Source organism: Impatiens glandulifera, chromosome 8, assembly GCF_907164915.1.
Source record: "Impatiens glandulifera chromosome 8, dImpGla2.1, whole genome shotgun sequence".
In the NCBI taxonomy this organism is placed as follows: domain Eukaryota; kingdom Viridiplantae; phylum Streptophyta; class Magnoliopsida; order Ericales; family Balsaminaceae; genus Impatiens; species Impatiens glandulifera.
The window spans coordinates 488,981-509,782 of record NC_061869.1 but is presented as its reverse complement, the minus strand read 5'-3'; the positions used below and the strand labels follow the sequence as shown (position 1 = coordinate 509,782).

General features: G+C 33.8%; 6 protein-coding genes across 8 annotated transcripts; 5 read left to right on the top strand and 1 right to left on the bottom strand.

The window, feature by feature from the left end:
• Window positions 1-305: 305 nt before the first annotated feature.
• On the bottom strand, window positions 306-1,496 carry LOC124911579 (sulfiredoxin, chloroplastic/mitochondrial). The gene is given in 6 exon segments (XM_047452082.1): window positions 306-542; window positions 628-721; window positions 801-834; window positions 963-1,123; window positions 1,187-1,313; window positions 1,467-1,496. Coding segments are annotated over 6 exon segments (462 nt in total). The 3' UTR covers window positions 306-526.
• A 129-nt stretch (window positions 1,497-1,625) lies between these two features.
• LOC124911185 (pentatricopeptide repeat-containing protein At2g35130) lies at window positions 1,626-4,152 on the top strand. Of its 2 annotated transcripts, none has more exons than XM_047451634.1 (6): window positions 1,626-1,863; window positions 1,935-2,196; window positions 2,280-2,678; window positions 2,773-2,978; window positions 3,100-3,224; window positions 3,312-4,152. In XM_047451634.1, exons 2-6 carry the CDS (start codon window positions 1,936-1,938, stop codon window positions 3,896-3,898), a joined length of 1,578 nt encoding a protein of 525 aa, XP_047307590.1. In that variant the 5' UTR covers window positions 1,626-1,863; window position 1,935; the 3' UTR covers window positions 3,899-4,152. The 2 variants fall into 2 exon arrangements, with proteins under 2 accessions (XP_047307590.1, XP_047307591.1); XM_047451635.1 differs by having other exon boundaries at window positions 1,628-1,863; window positions 1,964-2,196.
• Window positions 4,153-4,221: 69 nt separating this feature from the next.
• Window positions 4,222-5,649, top strand: LOC124911186 (probable 3-beta-hydroxysteroid-Delta(8),Delta(7)-isomerase). Its single transcript, XM_047451636.1, has 4 exons — window positions 4,222-4,413; window positions 4,802-4,948; window positions 5,031-5,139; window positions 5,227-5,649. Exons 1-4 carry the CDS (start codon window positions 4,272-4,274, stop codon window positions 5,495-5,497), a joined length of 669 nt encoding a protein of 222 aa, XP_047307592.1. The 5' UTR covers window positions 4,222-4,271; the 3' UTR covers window positions 5,498-5,649.
• A 1,722-nt stretch (window positions 5,650-7,371) lies between these two features.
• On the top strand, window positions 7,372-11,135 carry LOC124911422 (potassium transporter 11-like). Of its 2 annotated transcripts, XM_047451901.1 has the most exons (8): window positions 7,372-8,076; window positions 8,329-8,554; window positions 8,731-8,976; window positions 9,050-9,100; window positions 9,175-9,435; window positions 9,510-9,677; window positions 9,776-10,030; window positions 10,105-11,135. In XM_047451901.1, the coding sequence occupies exons 1-8, from the start codon at window positions 7,951-7,953 to the stop codon at window positions 11,121-11,123; spliced, it is 2,352 nt and encodes a 783-aa protein (XP_047307857.1). In that variant the 5' UTR covers window positions 7,372-7,950; the 3' UTR covers window positions 11,124-11,135. The 2 variants fall into 2 exon arrangements, with proteins under 2 accessions (XP_047307857.1, XP_047307858.1); XM_047451902.1 differs by lacking the exon at window positions 7,372-8,076 and having other exon boundaries at window positions 8,415-8,554; window positions 8,726-8,976.
• Window positions 11,136-11,626: 491 nt separating this feature from the next.
• On the top strand, window positions 11,627-13,976 carry LOC124911578 (protein RGF1 INDUCIBLE TRANSCRIPTION FACTOR 1-like). Its single transcript, XM_047452081.1, has 5 exons — window positions 11,627-11,887; window positions 13,060-13,134; window positions 13,228-13,395; window positions 13,623-13,760; window positions 13,791-13,976. Exons 1-5 carry the CDS (start codon window positions 11,627-11,629, stop codon window positions 13,974-13,976), a joined length of 828 nt encoding a protein of 275 aa, XP_047308037.1.
• Window positions 13,977-18,599: 4,623 nt separating this feature from the next.
• On the top strand, window positions 18,600-19,961 carry LOC124911577 (omega-hydroxypalmitate O-feruloyl transferase; the record flags this gene model as incomplete). The annotated part of the gene is made up of 1 exon (XM_047452080.1): window positions 18,600-19,961. A coding segment is annotated over one exon (1,362 nt), but the record flags the coding sequence as incomplete, so codon positions are not given.
• Window positions 19,962-20,802: the final 841 nt, after the last annotated feature.

Here is a 20,802-nt window from a genome sequence, read left to right as displayed (position 1 = left end):
GTTTAAGTACCCCGATAAAAGAATGATATGAGAAATGTTAGGTATAAATTAATTATATAAAAAAAAAAATATATATATATATATATATATTAACCCATTTATTTATTTTATAGTTTTAATCAACATTTTTTTTAAATAAAATATATTATTATGATATTTAATTTCTTAAAACTATGAGATAACTTTAGCCTAATTGAATGTGAATGTGGTTGATCATCATAATTCATTCATGAATGAATATTTTCCTTAGCCAACACCATTATTATTATTATTATTATTATTATTATTATTTACAGAAAGAGAGATCAATTCTAACGAATAAATAATATAAAATAAACATATATATGACAACAGAACTCATGTCTTTCTTTCTTCAATGGCTGAAGAAGAAGAAGAAGAAGAAGATGATGTGAATCATTCTTAAGCAGGCAGGCAGGCAGCATATCCATTCTAAATACAATATAAAATCCAGTCGATTTTTTAGGTCAGAAACTTCTTCTGGCGACTACACTACGATAAAATGTGCTCAACGAAGATGATGTCTGAAAGCCGAAGAAGAAAAAAACAGATGAAATTGGAGTGTTTATTATAGCAGAATCAAATTGTTATCATTATTTGAAATGTAACCTGAGAGTGTCTTTGGTCCCCCGTCTCACTTTGCATCGTATTGTTGGGAGTCCTAAACGCTCATGAGCTTCGTATCTGTGACAACCTGAAAAACCTGCACTATCATCGATTCATCATCATCATCAGACAATATTCATTCATTCAACTAACTGTGTATATGATTCATATCTTACCATAGTAAGCGCCGTCCACCTCTAGCACATCAATCTGCATTCAAAATGTATCATCATCCTCAGATCAATTCAATTCAATTCATCCACTGCAACAAAAACCCCTTCTCCGATCCATTTTAGGGTTTAAGTCCCTTATTGTTCTAAAATGTTTTAGAAATTTACCGGAACTTGAAGGCCGATCTCGCTGATGCTGTCCATCAGATCCTTCACTTTCAGGGGATCGTTAGCTCTCGTTCTCATCAGCGGCCTCCGGATTTTCTCCAGTGGAAGTTCTATTATCAAAGGACCACCCACTGATGATGGGGATGAATTCGAGCTTGCACCTGGACAACAACAACAACAAAAAAAACACCTTCATATAATACAGACAGATTCTGTCTGTGAACATGGCAGAGAGAGAGAAGAGGTTTTACGGTTAGACGAAGCAGAAACAGATAGATTCCTTGCGGCGGCTGCGTTGGGGAATTGCAGAAGAAACCTCGCCGCCGCCATTGATCCAACTTAACTCTTTCTCTACCAAACAAACAAATAAACAAACAAACAGACAGAATATGTGTTGTTTATTATTGACTGAAGAGGAGGACCGTTCAGATTTTGATAAGGTTCAAAATATCTCTCAAGGGATAGGAATCTGACGGTCCTCGTCATCTATGAGCTTCTGCGTACGGTTAGAAGTTCGTATCTGATCATTGCCATTACAGTAAAGGCACAGAGTCAGCTCTACAACCATAGCACATAATTAATTAAGTTGCTCCTTTGTTGATGGCTGCACTAAATTCATTCTCTCCGTTGAGGTAGTAATCTCTCAAAATGGAATGTTCCTTTTGCTGCTGTTTGTCTGTCTGCCATTAATAATAGGATGACTATATTTTGCTTCCTATCAGATGCAGGCTCAACTGTAGCAGCCTTCTTGAAACAAGAAGTTGCATAGATTTCACACAGAAATCCAAAGATTTGAAGACGAAGAACAAACCCAATGACAATATCAAACGTGACAGCATTTACATTGATGAAAGCGGAAATTTCAGAAAATTTAACCACAAGAAGGTTTCAAGAAAGAAGGGTAACACAAACAAACACAATACCTAAGAGAGCTTCTATATTTTTTCTAGTTGTTAATAATTACCATCATCCAATGTTGGAAACCGTGGTCTTTCTTCTAGGTGGTTCTTTGAGGGGTCAAGGATGGAAATACGGTTCTGGTTTTGTTGATGGAATCTTTCCCGTTCTAAGTCCAGTTGCACAGCAGATACTGAACTATCTACAAAAGGAAATGGATGCTGAAAAGGCATGGGCTGCTCTTGATACTCTTCCTCCCACTAATCATTCATGGGATGATCTCCTCAATGTTTCCGTCCAACTTCGTCTGAACAAGCAATGGAATCCTATCATTACGGTAAGAAATTAACTAGGTTGATATGGTACCTTGTTACAAACAAACAACCAAACAAACGTAAGAGTATGCATGTATATTTGCAGGTTTGTGAATGGATATTGCAGAAGAGCCCATTTCAGCCTGATGTTCTATGCTACAATTTGCTAATAGATTCTTATGGGCAAAAGGGTTTGTCTGAAAAAGCAGAAGCAATCTACTTTAGTCTACTTGAAGCTTCATGCGTTCCTACTGAAGACACTTACGCACTTCTCCTAACTGCCTACAGCATCTGTGGTCAGTTAGAGAAGGCCGAAGCTGTGTTTTCAGAGATGCGAAAGAATGGAGTCCCTCCAAGTACAGTTGTTTATAATGCTTACATTAAATCATTGTTGAAGAGACGACAAGACTCTCACAAAGCTATTGAGGTCTTCCAAAGGATGAAGAGGAATGGTTGTCAACCATCTTCTGAAACTTACACATCGATGATCAGTCTATACGGAAAGGTGAATAGTCTTGATTGATGTGGGAATGATAAATATATGTATATGAAGATGTTTGGTTGGTTTTTTACCATTGCTGTTCATCTCTCATTTGCAGGAAAGAAAACCCGAAATGTCCTTAAAGGTGTTTGAAGAAATGACAAGTCAGAAATGTAAACCTAATATTTGCACATACACTGCTTTGATTAATGCATTCGCTAGGAATGGACTGTGTGAGAAAGCGGAAGAGATATTTGAGGAGCTACAGGAGTTGGGGCTTGAGCCAGATGTATATACCTATAACGCTCTAATGGAAGCATACAGGTAAACCTCAAATTCAATCATCAATCAATCCTATTAATAAATATCTGTAATCTTCAGTCTATGACATAATAATTTCCGATTCCTTGTCTTGGTGTTGTACTACCTGCCTGCCTGCCTGCAGCCGTGCTGGTTTCCCAAATGGGGCTGCAGAAATTTTCAATCTAATGAAACATATGGACTGTGAACCTGACAAAGCTTCATACAATATAATGATGGATGCATATGGAAGAGCTGGTCTTCATGAAGGTATAATACATACATACTATAGTAAGTAAATAAGAAACAAAAATGTGTATCATTCATTATTTTAATTTTTATAGTTTGAAAAAACAGATGCTCAAGGTGTATTTGAAGAGATGAAGCGGCTGGGGATACAGGCAACAATGAAATCCCACACGCTCCTTCTATCAGCCTACTCGAGATTGGGGAATATTGGAAAATGTGAGAACATCCTTGGAGAAATGCAAAAGATGGGGATAAAGCCAGATACATACGCAATCAATACTATGATAAATCTGTATGGGCGGTTAGGACATTTCGATAAAATGGAAGCTGCGTTGGCTGCAATGGAAAACAGAGGAGGAAGAGATGAATATGCAGTAGCTGCTGATATAAGCACGTATAACATATTGATGAACGCATATGGAAGGGCGGGTTTCATTGAGAAAATGGAAGAGCAGTTTGGGTTGATTCGGGAGAAGAACATGAAACCGGATGTGATAACATGGACTTGTCGAATAGGAGCATACTCAAAGAAGAAGCAGTACAAGAAATGTTTGGAGATATTTGAGGAAATGATTGATGAAGGCTGTTATCCAGATGGAGGGACTGCCAAGGTGCTTCTCTCTTCGTGTTCAAGTGAGGATCAGATTGAACAAGTCACCACTGTCATCAGAAATATGCACAAGGCCAGGGGATGATGATGATGATGAAATCACCATTAACCCTCCTCCTCCTCCTCTGATCTTCTTCAAATTCTTCTATTCTATTCCTTTCAATATAATTCCATAATGATGATATAATATTATTTTGGAGCAACCCAGTATTTTATAAAAAAATCATTTTTTTATTATATTTAAATTTAAAATTAATAATCTAATAATAAAAAAAAAACAAACTACTTACTACTAACATTATCGTTTCTAGAAAGGAAAAAAGAAAAGAAAAAAAGAGATTGATTGTTGGATCTGGATCTGTTCGGTCTGTATTGGGTTGGGGATTTCTTTCTTCCTAGTAGTGTTGTAGGACTCAGTCGGTGGAGAGAGATTTGAGGGGAGAGAGAGAGAGATAAAAATGGAGTCTCATCCTCATCCTTATGCGCCAAAAGATCTTCATCTCCCTGGTTTTATTCCCGTTTCTCTTTCACAGTTGACTATCGTCGGCATCTATGGCGTCGTATCTCTCCTCGTTGTCTCACTTGTCTGGCTCTTCTCAGGTACTTCCTCTCTCGCCCGCCCTAATGTAACCTAGTCTGTCTGTCTGTATGTATGTATGTTGTTGCTCTAATTCAGGTTCATGGATGAATTCAAAGTCAACGATGTTCTTTCTTTCTTTCTCTATTAATAATGTCAACTATACTAGTTACTAAGATCTTAATAATAGAGTAAAACTAGTACAAAATTGCATATCTTGATTGGGATAACTGGTGTAGGAATACCTTGTTTCATTTGTAAAATTATCTCAACATTAATTGGGTTTATTTGTTTTAGCAATAGAAGCAAAATCTGAAAGACATAATATCTTGATTGGGATAACTGGTGTAGGAATTCCTTCTTTATTTGTATTCTGAATCTGAAATACATTGATTCTGTCTCTGCGTTTAGGAATAGTTGGCAGAATAAGGAAAACAGATAGGGTGCTTATGTGCTGGTGGGCATTTACTGGTTTGACTCACATGATCCTTGAGGGTTACTTTGTGTTTTCCCCCGAATTTTACAAGGACAAGACTGGCTTCTACCTTGCTGAAGTTTGTAAGTGGATCTAATCTCTAATCTCATTTAATCGACTATACTTGATAATAATAATAATGATTGACCAAATTGGCCGGTGCAGGGAAAGAATATAGCAAAGGGGATTCTAGATATGCCGCCAGGGACGCTGGGATTGTGAGTATCGAAGGAATAACCGCTGTCCTGGAGGGTCCAGCCTGCCTCCTTGCAGTGTAAGTTGTTTTTATTTGAAATATTCATTTCTGTAAAGGAGGATATATAGATAAAAACATCTCTGCCGTCCACAACAACAACAACAGGTATGCTATTGGTGCAAACAAGTCTTACAGCAATGTTCTTCAACTATCCATATCCCTAGGGCAGCTCTATGGAACTGCCGTCTATTTCGTCACTTCATTCTTGGAAGGCGATCACTTTGCGGCTAGTCAATCTTACTACAACGCATATTTCATTGGAGCAAATGCTTCCTGGGTCGTAATACCTACTCTAATTGTCGTTCGCAGCTGGAAAAACATATGTGCTGCTTTCAACATCCAACACCAAAAAAACAACAAGACCAAAACTAAATGATCTAATTTCCATTAGCTTCAAGAAATAACTATTATTGTGGGGGACTCATTCATTTTCTTAAATGTTTCATTCCTGATATTATATTTGATACTCATTTCAATTCATGAATTAACATTCAAATATTTGATATAATATAAGGCCTTGTTTATTTAGGGTTATTCTATTTGATATAAGATTATTGAAACATTAGTTGGTGATTCAAAGGCACATTTTTTCCACATAAAAATATACTAGTGAAGTGATGTCAAGTAATAGACAACAAAAAAATAGGTCATATAATTAAGGTTTGAAAAAGATGAAGCTAGGTCAGGCTGTGGACCCATTGGTGGTGGTTCCATGATGCTTCTTCAAAAAAACGGTTCACCTACAAAAGAAGTTTCTTACTCATAGTGAGGATAGAGGGACACGAATACTCTTCATTTCATTTATTTCTAAACTTATATATATATATATATAATGATTCAATGACTGACCTCACTTAGAAAATATATATATATATATTATAAGTTGATAGGCCATCTTTGAAGACAAAGACAAAACATATACAAATCACAAACAAACTCTTAACACAATTCAGTCTTCCAAATGAAAAACAAACTATTTACAAGTTGACTGGTGAAAAGTCACATTCAACTCTTTCACATTGACACATTTAAAGTGGCCAAAAATTGCGTTATATATATTGTATCATTTAATTATTATAATAGAAAATATTAATATTAAGCTTACCCATTTAACTCTCGGTTAATTCAATAAATTAATACAGCTTGTGTTACATGCTTAAAACTATGTATAAATATTATTTGTATCCTTTAAAACTATACCATAAGTACAAATTTTAACATTAAGAAAAAATGTAACTAAATGAGTAGTCATTACTCATCAAGCTATTCATATTTCAAATCACAACAGTTATTTTCTTTATTTGTTTCACATAGATACAAATTTAGATTTTGTTTTATCTAGTTGTGTTGTCCATTTTATTCTTTTTTTAAATTTGTGTTATTCCTAAAGGTAAATAAATAATAAAATAATTAAAGTTCATAATCTCCTCCTTAATTACTATGTGATGTTAAAATTAAATATCCAGCCATTATCTTTCCGTCCGACCCATTTTTTTAGAGCCTTAGAGGCATATATATATATATAATTAACACTCACACTCACTAATTAAAATATTATATATATTCAGTGAATCATTTTTAGAGAGTATTTAATTAATAGCAAATATTAGAGGTTGATTGAAATTATATAATAATAATAATAGTGTGTTAATTTGCTGATTAAGAATTATATTAGAAATCCCACGCGCGGGGTTGAACAATTAATTGCATGTAAAAATCATTTATAGTGTTACTGAAGCCAAGCCCAGAATATACTTTGAAGATGCTATCGTTTGGAAGAGTCAAATTCAAGATTGTAATTATATCACACACAATTTATTAGGATTCAATTTATATGTTTAGAAAAACTATAGAATTGTTAATTTTAATTTTAATATTTAAAAAAATAATTTAAATATATATTCTTTAGATTATTAAGATATTAATTTGATACAATACTCAAACTCTAATTATGATTAAGAATTAGTTTATTTAATAGGGTAATCAGAAATATGTGACCCATATTATTAATAATAATGTATTTTGTGTGTGAGATTATTATGAATTAAGATTGGTAATCCATAATAATATATTATAATAAGAAAGTGAGAATAAAAAAAATAAGCAAGAAGAAGACGAAATGAAATTGTAGAGGTATGGTATGTACAGTACAGAAAGACGCACATATTTCCAATTCCATTCCATTCCATTCAATGAGAGATTTGTGTCGCGTAGCATCACGCACCGCACATGAAAGAAAGCCCACTCTCTCAAAAGAGGGAGGATGGAGGAGGGAGACGATGAGAGGAAGCGGTGGTGGACGAGCTCGGTGAAATTTGTTTTGTCTGCATACAGACAGACCCGCTAGCAGCTAGCTACTCTAGAGAAAAAAAGCTTCTCTTTTTCTTTTCTTTTCTTTCAACCAACTGATAAAGAACAGAACAGCAGCAGACTCTACAACAACAAATAGGCGTTGTTTCATTCAATTATCATCTCCCCCTCTTTCTATCTATCTATCTATCCCATTGTCAAGTCCTCTATTCATCGCCTTATTGTCTTTCTATATGTTTATTATTATGGATCTGAGGAACTACAGCTGACTTCTTTTCTCCTTCAACTTCAATCTTGGCCAATTTCGCTCACCTTTTAATTAATGCTCATTCACTCTTCACCTGGGTTTTGCGGGGGGGTTTTGTTTCTCTGATATAGTTAAATAATTCTGGTTGATTATTTGAGAATTCAAATTGGATTTGTTCTTCTTTTTTGTTGAGAGAAAGAAAGAGAGGGATTAAAAAGGTCGACGGTTCGGTCAAACTGATCAGTTATCTGGATAGATAGATAGATAGATAGATGGCAACTGGAGTAGAATTTGACGATGAAGGTGATAACAAAGGCAGCATGTGGGACTTGGAGCAGAAGATTGACCAACCCATGGATGAAGAGGCCGGAAAGCTCAAGAACATGTATAGAGAAAAAGTAAGTATATACTCCTCTTTTTTAAACTGCCTTTTTGTTTCTATGGATTAAAAGTTTTAGATTCAGTTTCCTTCCTTTCCTTGGAAACCCTTCATCCTAATAATAATAATAATATGGAATTCATTAACTATACTCAGCATCAAAACTTGACTTGGACTACAATTCACTTTACCTGCATCTGCTTAAGCTGCATTGCATGTTTCTATGTTTCTTTATTTGATTGATATGAATTGGGGGTTTTCTTTTTTGCAGAAATTTTCAACACTTCTATTGATTAGACTCGCATTTCAGAGTCTGGGAGTAGTGTATGGAGACCTAGGCACATCTCCTCTATATGTGTTCAACAACACTTTTCCTCACGGAATCAAAGATCCAGAGGATGTCATTGGAGCTCTGTCATGTATTATATACTCCCTTACACTTATCCCTCTAATCAAGTATGTCTTTATAGTGTGCAAGGCTAATGACAATGGTGAAGGTGAGCTAAAAAACTTCAATTACACTTGTGCTTTTAGTTTTCTTCTAGAAAGCTACACTTATAATTCAATCTAATGTTGGTGATTTATAATTAATTACCAACAACTAACTAAGAAGATAATGGATGAGATTCATTCATTCATTCATTCATTGATTTCCTTTTTGATGATAGTGCAGGTGGCACCTTTGCCCTTTACTCTCTGCTTTGCCGGCATGCAAAAATCAGAACGATCCCTAACCAGCATAGGACTGACGAGGATCTGACAACATATAGCCGTACCACATTCCATGAGCACTCCTTTGCTGCAAAGACCAAGAGATGGTTGGAGAGGCACACTTCTAGAAAGAATGCCCTTCTCATTCTTGTTCTAGTTGGAACTTGTATGGTAATTGGAGATGGGATTCTCACTCCCACAATATCTGGTACCTTTTTTGCCTTTCCTAGTATAAAATAATAGAAAGAAATGTTCTTGATTTTTGCCTGTTCAAATTTCAGTTCTTTCAGCTGCTGGTGGGATTAAGATAAACCACCCTCAGATGAGCAATGGTAACTATTTTGAATGTTATGAAATTAAGTTAAAAGCTTAGGCCTAATAATAGACATATTTTCTTGAGCAACAGACATAGTTGTGTTTGTTGCTCTTGTCATTTTGGTGGGTTTATTCAGCATGCAGCATTATGGTACCGATAGAGTCGGGTGGTTGTTTGCTCCAATTGTGCTTTTGTGGTTCCTTTTAATTGGGAGTATTGGCATCGTAAATATTTGGAAGTATGACAGCAGCGTTTTGAAAGCCTTTTCACCAGTTTATGTATATCGATATTTTAAAAGGGGGAGGAGAGACAGTTGGACCTCTCTTGGTGGAATCATGCTTAGTATCACCGGTAAGAAACATGTCTTGTTAAAAAAGAACTTGTGTTGTTAGCTTATTAAAAGAAGATGTACAAACAATTTGCAGGGACAGAGGCTCTGTTTGCAGATTTAGCCCATTTTCCAGTCTCGGCCATACAACTTGCTTTCACTGTTCTGGTGTTTCCATGCCTTTTGTTAGCGTATTCTGGACAAGCTGCTTACCTTATGAAGCATCAGGATCATGTTGTGGATGCATTCTACAAGTCAATACCAGGTTCAAATTAATTGACATCAATTCAATTGCATGCGTTTGTGATCTTCTTGATCATGTGAATGAATAAAATAGAAGTTGTAATCAATATATATATGCAGAAAGCATATACTGGCCGATGTTTGTGGTGGCGACTTTAGCTGCTATAGTGGCAAGCCAAGCGACGATATCTGCTACTTTCTCAATAATCAAACAGGCTCATGCACTTGGTTGTTTCCCGAGAATAAAAGTAGTTCATACTTCGAAGAAATTCCTCGGGCAGATATATATTCCAGATATTAACTGGATCCTCATGATCCTATGCATTGCAGTGACTGCTGGATTCAAACATCAAATCCAAATTGCAAATGCTTATGGTCAGTATTCCTCTGTGAATTAACCTCCTGTCAATAAATATATAGACGAATTATTAATGAATTAATTTGAACAGGGACTGCTGTTGTAATCGTGATGTTGGTGACGACATTGATCATGACATTGATCATGTTACTTGTATGGCACTGCCATTGGATCTTTGTGGTGATCTTCACGGGGTTGTCTCTAGTGGTGGAGTGCACCTACTTTTCAGCTGTTCTGTTTAAGGTTGACCAGGGTGGCTGGGTTCCTCTGGTTATTGCGGCCGCCTTTCTGATCATCATGTATGTGTGGCACTACAGCACCCTCAAACGATACGAGTTCGAGATGCACAGTAAGGTGTCGATGGCTTGGATTCTGGGGCTCGGGCCCAGTTTGGGTTTGGTTCGTGTACCTGGAGTTGGACTTGTTTACTCGGAGCTGACCGGTGGGGTGCCCCACATTTTCTCACACTTGATAACGAATCTTCCCGCCATTCATTCCGTGGTGGTGTTTGTCTGCGTGAAGTATCTACCGGTATACACGGTCCCTGAGGAGGAGAGGTTTCTTGTAAAACGGATAGGACCGAAGAATTACCACATGTTCAGGTGCGTGGCTAGGTACGGTTACAAGGACCTTCACAAGAAAGACGAGGATTTTGAGAAGAAGCTATTCGATAACCTATTCCTGTTTGTCCGGCTGGAGTCTATGATGGAAGGTTACTCGGACTCGGACGAGTACAGTTTGTACGGGCAGACGACTACGACAGAGAAACAGCAACAGACGACGTTCTCTTCGATAGTGGACGTGACAGTTTCTTCGTCGTTGGACTCGATTGTGGAGGTGAGTCGGTCTCCATTGCAGGCGGGAAGCAGCACGATAAGCAACCTGACGGAAGGGAGCGAGTTGGAGTTCTTGGCGAGTTGCAGGGATGCGGGGGTGGTCCATATACTAGGGAACACGGTGGTGAGGGCGAGGAGAGATTCAATGTTCCTTAAGAAGATAGCTATCGATTATGTTTATGCTTTCCTTCGTAAGATATGCAGGGAGAATAGTGTCATTTTCAATGTTCCTCATGAAAGTCTGTTGAACGTTGGCCAGATCTTTTATGTCTAATTAATTAATTATCAATATTATTATGCATGCTATGCTAACTTCATTCATGACATAGTTAAATTATGATTTATTATCAACAACAAATTATAAAATGGAGGGCTATTTGTTTTTTGAAAATGTAAAACTTATTCAATATAAAATTGGATTCACTATGGGGGGTTCTTGGTAGGTTTTTATCTATTGATGTAAAAAAAAATGAAAATGTAAAATAGGGTGGAATAGGGGTTGGGGTTGTGGTTGTTGTCGCAAATACATAGAAAGGTAAAAAAGAAAAATGACATTAAGCATGTGGACAAGTATATGCTACAAATATAGATATTGAATTAGAAGCTAGCTAGTAGAAAAGAAAACAAAGTACACAAACAAAGTTATATGAATAATAATAATAATAAATCTTGAGTGAGTGAGTTATTAACTATTTATTATATAACATTATAACTTACTACTCTCTATAGAGATAGGGAGAGAGAAAGATAGTAGAGAGTAGAACTGAGCTAGTAAGTATGGTTAGACTTGGTGATGAGTCATCGGCAGCGGCGGCGGAAAGAGGCGGTGGCGGTGGCGGTGGTGGTGGCGGTGGGGCAGTAGTAGTAGTGAAACCAGGATGGCTTGAAGGGTTAACTCGGGAGAGATTCTTTGAAGGGTGCGAAAGCCACCGGCAGAGGAGGAAGAACGAGAAGAACATCTTCTGTCTTCACTGTTGCCTCAGCTTTTGCCTTCACTGCCTCCCTTCTCATCCTTCCAATCATCATCCCCTTCTTCAGGTTTCTATTTTTCTTTTCTTTTTCAAAATAAAATAAAAAAATAAAAATAAAATATATATAGCTATTATTAATTTGTCTCATTCCTAGCTAGCTAGCTAGCTCGAGTCCTTGTTCATATTAATAATTAATTATTGAAGTCTGTCCACTGAATTTTTCATGTCCATTAATTCTTAAGGAAGTCTCTAAATAAGGTATGTACGTACCTACAATCATTTTTCCTTGTTTCTTTTTTTACTTCAGATATAAAAAAACCCGCTCCTCCTCATGCCCATTCAACCCAAATTATATATATATCTATCTATTCAAATAAATAAATTAATCATTCATTCATTCCAAATTAAGCAGGTTATAACCATTCACATATAATTTTAATTGGTTGCTAATTAATTTTAAATTAGACAAGATCTATGATGACATCAGTATATAATTCATAATTGAGTGTTAATCTAATTAGGAATATATAAAAATATCCGAGCCAACATAGCTAATTAAAGTGAAGACGGATGTTTGGTAGAATATATATTTATAATTAATTAATTATTATTATTATTAGTTTTATAAAGCACTAGCTAGAACAAGTACATCCACGGGATTGAGATCAATGAGACAATAATATATATAATTTAATTAGGCCTTGTTTGGTGGAAGCTCTCATTGTCGGTGCTTTTTTGGGTTTTAACATTAATTTTCAATCATTTCGATATTTATATATAGATATAATTAAAAATCAATACAAATTTAATTTCTCCAAAAGGCAGCCGGCAATAGCTAGCTAGCTAGCATAAATTAAACTGTTGGAAATTAATTATGTATTTATAGCTATAAATATATGAATTACTGAATTAGGAAGATGAAGAATTCTTCTTCTTATTCTTTTTTTTTTTTGTTTACTTATAATAAATTAGCTAATTAATAATTAATAGAGTTTTGAATGGCACTTGTATAATTTGTATTGCATGCATGGTGTCCGAGCCAGCCGCAGTAATTGGCTGTTGGTTTCGATTAATTAATATTAGGAGTTAGTTAATTAGTTAGTTCTAGGTTTAGGTTGAGAGACTAGATAGACTAGCTACTAGCTAGCTAGCTAGTTGATATGGATAAAATAAATATGAATTAATATATATAATTTGTGTTTGTCTTGATCATATATATATATATATATTATATATTAGGTGAGGCGTTATGTTTACCATGATGTTGTGAGATTTGACGATCTGGAGAAGCTGATTGACTGCTCTTATATTCAGGTATGTACGTATATAATAATTGAATTGAATTTGGTATTTCATTGAATTGTATTGTAATATTGTAATGTAAATAAAATGTGTGGGGGGTTGCAGAATTACACAATTAATGGTGCGAAAGTGATATTCTTAAATGAGAGAGCACAGTCAATTAGGTCGTCAAATTCTTCGTCGTCTTCTTCTTCGAAAGGGTCTGGCAACTTTTGCCTCACCTGTTGCAGAATCCTACAGGAGCCATACCTCTTCTGTTCTCTTTCATGCAAGGTATTTTATTTATTTATTTATTTATTTGTCTTTTTCTACATGCACTCACTTGTACCAAACACTACCTTTATCACATGCCCCCCTTTCCCAACCCCATTTTCTCAATCACATCATATCATCATGCACCATTATATATATATATTATACAATATTAATTGTGCATGCCTAAGTAATAACATTATTATTATTAATTCTTAATTGGTAACTAAATTAATTAATTCATTCAGGTGGATTATATGGTGTACCAAGGGGAAGACTTATTGAACATGATATGTCGTTTTGATGCATCCGACATGGCATTCTCCCAATTCGAGGCTCTTCGGATGAACGGAGATCAACATGAAGTCATTAATCCAATTACCTTCGTCCACAGTTCTGAGAATGAGGAGAAGGAGGAGAAAGAAGAAGAAGAAATGATGATATGTAACGATGATGATGATATCGATGATCATCATCATAAAGGAAAAGGGAAAAAGAAGAGCAAGGCCGCCGCTGGGGGGAGAAGAGGCTTCCTATCTGGAATTGTTCTCCCGTTAAGTAATCGGAGAAAAGGGGCACCTCATAGGTCTCCTCTTTCCTAATTTTATCAAATATATAAACATATATTATTAAGATGGATCCATAGGTGGTAACGCTTGCAATAATCACGTATTATTTACGTGTGCTTAATAATTAATTAGTCTACTATCTTATAATATCTATATCCCCTACGTACGTGTATATTTATTTCTTATATTTTATTTGTCCACAATATAATTACAGTATGTGTGTATTAATTAATTAATTAATTAGCAGTTATATAATGCAATTCTCTTTACTGCTATCCATTCTAATCTTATGGAGAGAGAGAGAGAAAAACAAATAAGGTCGTTTATATGGTTTTCAAACAAAATTAATTATTTAAAAAAAATTAACAATTGATGTTTTTGTAAAAACACTTAAGAAATATTAATATACAATAATAAAATAAAAAATATTTTTATATTTTAATTAATAAATGAACTATTTTGATGAATAAAAAAAAATAATAAATAAATAAAATGAGAAATGTTTGTTTATTGTTGTTTTAGTTATTCAAATAATAAAAACGAATTGGGCTTAACTTGAGAGTGCCAATTTTGTACAAATTGTATTGGGAATTGCATTTTTTTCTAGTTAATTATACATAAAATATTTATTATTAAAATTATTATTGGATATGGGCTTTCATGTCTTAACGAGTATTTCGATACACAACCCACTATCGGACATTTGGAAGGCACTATATACGAAGAACCAAACCTGCTCCCAATAAAATAATCATTCGTCTCCTTATTATTCAAAGAGATTCAATTATTCTCAAATATATTTAATATATAAAAATCATTCATCTCCTTATTATTCAAAGATAAGTTTGATTCAAAATATTCTCATTTAACTTGTTTCAAATTATTCAGTTATTAAAAAAATTGCGTTTAAATATAAAATGTATTACTTTAAATTGTTACACAAAACTATGTAATAATTTAAAATTTTTGTTTATCTCAATAAAAAAACTCCCCCAAATAAAAGAGTATAGTCAAACTCCCTAACATTATTTTTTTTAAATTTATTTTTTTGTAAATGATCAGGGAGATTTGAATACTCAAACTAATAACTTTGAAAACATAATTAAAATCATGAGTTCTTAGGTTATGATTGACTTATAAGTCTTGACAATCTCATATTAATTTCTGTGTGCTTGCATTTTGAACTAATTTTATGAAATTATGTATATCAATGAAGTAGATAAGTAACTGTACTTGTTTAAATAAACTCAAACAAATAAAATATTATTTCACTCATTCATCTTTATAATTTCACTCAATTTATTAATAAAATGATTTACTTAAAAATGAGATAAATGAGAGTTGTTTAAACATTAACCTCTAAACCTAAACCTAATGATTACAAGCAATAATTAAGTTTAATAGAGCTGAATTTTGTGTATGGAATGGAAGTAATTAAAATAGAGGTAGTTTGCAATTGCATGTATATAGTAATTAAGTAAGGTAAGGTAAGTGGTACTTACATCACATGGTATTCATATATATGGGGCTCCTCAACCACCTGCTTCATCATTTTCCTCAAAAAGTACGAGATTTGACATCCTTTCAGACACACACACACACACTCACCACCATCATTCATATATGTCTATTTTTTTATTTTAACAATTATCTATCTTGGGATATATAGCTTCATTTTAATTATTGGTTTAGAGTATATATTATTGGTTATTCTGCTGCCTAGTTAGCTAATTAATATGTTAATTTCCATAATAAACAGCTCTACCGAGTAGATTGATCATCTATCAATTAACGACATTAGTTTTGACCAAGATTTCATTCCCTTTCCATATATATATATACACGATGTCTCTTTTCTAATTAGTTCTATAAATATAATTAAATCTGGAAAGGTCGATCGAACAAGAATATATATAGTTGTTGATGGAATGACTATTTGAAAGTTGAGTTACTTTTGTGCTCTTCAAATCATGTAATATATACAAATGTGAGTGAAATGATTTTGAAATAAGTTTTAGGCTAAGGCTGTCTTAGATCCATAAGAAAAATATATGTCCCCAATCGGTTAGAATTTATATATAAAAAAAATAAGAATGTCATAAAATAAAATAAAAAGAGTTTAAGTAAAGGATTGAGTATGTTTAGAAGGAGGCAATAATAATGGACAGAGCAGGGATGGGCTCCTGTCCTTGTCACCAGCGATGGCCCTTCTTATATAGGACATGATGAGAAGAAGAAGAAGAAGAGAAGAAAGATTTAAAAGAAAAAAGAAAAAAGGGTCTCCAAGTCCCAAGTACCTTAAATTTAAAGGGTAGGGTAGGGCTGGATAGGGGTCTGGGCTGGGTTTGGGCACGCTGCAGGCATATGATTGGGACCCATCTGAGGGAGCCCAATCATTGTCCTAATTCCTTTGACCGATCCCTTTTCCCTTGACCCGCCATTGTCCTAATTATGTCTCATGGATGATGCCCTCTCCTCTCCTCTCCTTGTAAATTCATTTATAGTATTAATTAATCTCTTTTATTTATACTAGCTAGCAAAACTTTTTACAATTTTGAAAATTCATCATTAAAATTTGTATTGATACTTCTTCTTCTTCTTATAATGCATTGAATTGAATTGAAGGAGGAATCTTGCTTAATTTGACCAGTCCAGTTAGCTAGCTAGCTAGCTCATCAGAACAACAACAACAACCCTAGTTTGTTTCATTTTTTTACTCTCCATGTCAATGTCATGTGCATTATTATTTTACTTTTATTTTTATTTGAAAAAGATAAGAGTGTTCCTCCATATTCAAATATCCAAGTACAAAATAATATAACTTCAATTATATGCATCCTTATTATTATTATGCTGAGTATTTAATATTATTTTTGCGATACTAATAAATACTAAGCACTAATGAAAAATACATTTATGATTTAGAAAAATTAAGAAGAGTATAGATTTACAATAGAACTAATATATAATATATAATATATTACTCTTGTTTGGCTAATTAGGGATTAAAAAAACTCAAAATTGAATTTAAAATAGGGTGACTGACATTAATTAATTAATTAGGAATTGCCCAATTAGTTACATATATATATCTACTGGGCACATATATCAAACTAATAAATTTTTTGACTCATCAGAAGTTCAGAACACGCCTGACGACCAATGCATGGCCTATATAGTATTCCCTAAAGACCCTACTGCAAGATCTTACTTCTTTCATATTTGTGTTATTCGACTATTTTCAAATAACTTTTTTATAACCAGCCTTTCAAATATTTTGATTGTTTTTTTATTTTAATAACAACCTCTAGCTCATTTCCTGATTAATTTAAATTTTTTATTGTGTGTACAAAAAAATGATTAAACTTCATAAAAAAAATATATATATATTAGTGACTATATTCAAAACAAACATAGAACCCAACAGAAACATTAAGAAAAAATAAGTTATAAATTATAATGTCCAAACGTTGAGGTTAAAACAAAACACAATTATCAATGTCATTACTTTTCCGGTCACTTGTGAATTGTAATTTATCACATTATTGTTACTGTACGTCTTTGACTGTCTACTATTGGTTGTTTTATTTGTGAAAACTTTAAGTTATTCATTAATAAATTTGTCTATATTTTTTTTATAAACTTTAAATAAAATATATATATGTTAATATTTCAACTCAAATAATTTTACCTTTTGTTTTCATTGAACAAGAATACAAAGTTTTTCAAATAACCTAAACTTAATCCAGCTGTAAGTTTATAATATGAAATTTTGTGTAAAGTACTTTTAAAAAAATTACTCTTACTTTTAATTTAGACGAATACCACCTATACAAGTTATTAACTAACTTAGTGAAATCAAAGGAATGATCTTTAATCTCCATAGTATAACTTTTGTTAGCTGAAATAGCTATCTTAATTGGTTATACTTATTTTGGTTTAAGTCACCAAATTAATTACCAAAAAAAAAACCTTTATATAACATAAATTAAACAAATTAAAGAAAGAAAGCATGCTATGTTATCTTGGTATGCAATTAAGCATTCTTTACCTATAAATTAATTACTAGCTTACAGCTCATTTGTAAACCTACAAAACTATGACAAATAGAAAAATAATTAAGAAATTAGCTGGTTAGCTAAAGTGTAATTTTATTTTTTGTCTAAGAGAAAGATGGCCATCAAAATATGTGTTGTGCTATGTTTTTAAAATAAAATAATAATAATAATAATAATAATAATAATAATAATAAATAATAATAATAATGAAGGAATAACGGCAGGTTTGTCTGTAAGTAATAATTAGCTAATTAAGCTTGATTTTTAAATGTTGTACTTGCATGATGATGATAAATACATTAAATACTAGTGTGGCATCTTTTTATGACCCATATATATCCAACTGTTTTATACCCACTTTCTTTCTACTTATTATTAGAAACTTCATCCCAGCGTCTTTCGCATGTAATTAATTATTAATATGAATCACAATTTAAAATGGATATACAAATTCTTGGCAGGGCGGATTCATGAAGTATACTCATCTCTCTTTTTACAAGCTTAAATATTGTTAGTTTCATTTAATTCATTTTCATTCATTCATTCATGCATGCATAAATATAATTATCATATGACTACTCCTCTTCCTCTTCCTCTTAATCCGTTTGTCCAAGAACTCCATTTCCCCCATATTCATCACATCCCTATTGTCATAGATAGAGTCCTACCCGTCACGCCCGCATGCCCTATTCCTGTTGGCCTCGGGGATACTCTCTACCTCTCAAACCTCGATGATATGATCGGAGCTCGAGTTTTCACCCCCACGGTGTTCTTCTACCCTAAACATCAATTGGGCCTCGACCCCAGGCCCATTATGAGGAAAGCTCTTGCCGCGGTTTTGGTTCCCTACTATCCTTTTTCGGGTAGGCTTCGAGAGACCAAGAATGGTAAACTCCAAGTGTTTTTTGGGCACGACCAAGGTGCTCTTATGGTTGAGGCACATTCCAACATGTCCTTGAGCGATTTAGGAGACCTTACTGTTCCCAACCCCGCTTGGGGCCCATTGGTGTATAAGTTTGCGGATGAAGGCCCGTATAAAGTGACAGACATGCCATTGGTCATAGCCCAAGTTACATTATTCCAATGTGGAGGATTCTGTCTCGGGCTTAGGACATGCCATTGCATATCTGATGGGCTTGGAGCAATGCAGTTCTTAAATGCTTGGGCCTCTACAGCAAGGGCCGGGAAATTGGTTATTCACCCAATTCCTTGTTGGGACAGGGAGAAATTTAAGCCCGATGGGCTTCCGAAGGTTCGATATCCACATACGGAGTTTATGAATATTGAAGAAGGGTCCAACTTGACTATGAATTTGTGGCAAACGAAGCCAGTTCAAAAATGTTATCGTGTTAGTAGAGAATTCCAGGCTCACATAAAACAATTGGGGCAAGAAAGCGAGAAAATTGCAATAAGTACATTTGATGCGATGGCAGCCCATGTTTGGAGGTGTTGGGTTAAGGCCTTGGAAGTGGAGCCGGCTGAGTTTGAACTTCGGTTGACATTTTCGGTGAACGCTCGTCAAAAGATGAAACAAAGACCCTTGGGAGATGGGTTCTACGGAAACGCCCTGTGCATCGCGTGTGCCACGAGCACGATATCCGAACTTAGCGACGGACTCCTGTCGGATATCGCGAGTAGAGTCCACGAATCGAGACAACTAATAACAGAAGAGTATGTTCAATCGACAATTGATTATATTGAATTGAAAAGACCAACTAGGCTTGAATTTGGTGGAAAGTTGACAATAACTCAATGGACGCGTTTCTCAATGTACGAGTCGACTAATTTTGGGTGGGGGCGGGCCATTTATGCGGGTCCTATAGATCTAACGCCTACACCACAAATTTGTGTATTTCTACCCGAGGGTGAACCCGGCTCAACTGGGAATATGTTGCTCTTTATTTGCTTGCCACAATGGGCTACACTAAGATTTGCGAGACTCTTGTCTCTACTCGAATGAACAAAAATAATATCTTTCAATTATCTAAATTATTGTTTTTCAACCATTTCTTTTTGTTTAAGGAAAGGTCATTATATGTAAGATAATAATAACATAAAAAAATAAATAAAGACAATTGACCAAGGATGCATATAATTTGAAAGTGTGACTAGTGATAGTGATGTGAAACATTAATTTCCAAAGACCGTGATAAGATCGAGACGTACAGCTTGTTTGATTTGTGTTATTTTAAATCTTTTCATCTATTCATTTGTAAATTACATTAAAAATAAACTATTAACTAAAATATCATATATTTCTATTGGTTTTTTTTTTCATTATATATAAATATATTTAATTTTTTTTTTAATTAAATAACTATTTTTTTTTTATAATCTCATTTTATCAAGAATATTAAAATAATAATATCATGTTTCATGTTCTTTTTTTCTTTTGACTATTCTTCTGTCCCACAAGAAATAAACAAATAATTAAGGCAAAGCTATATATGAAAAAAATTAATTAGTAATTAAAGGCTTCAAAATTAGCTAGGCCTAATTTGATTCTCAACTAACAATTATTACCTAATAAACGAAAATGACACGTATGAGTTGGAATCATAACATTAGTTTTATTTTATATTTTTTACAATTTCAATATATTTCCATGTTAATAATCTCTGTATTTGTTTCTAGACATATTTCTAGGGGACTAAAATGAGAAATTAAGTAGAGTGATTTATACTTTTCCATTTTTCAGTTTGGGTTTAATGAATGAGAAAATATATTATTTAAAACAGAATATTTTTAATAAATTGATAATGAGTGATGAACAAAAACATAATGAATCATTATGTAAGACA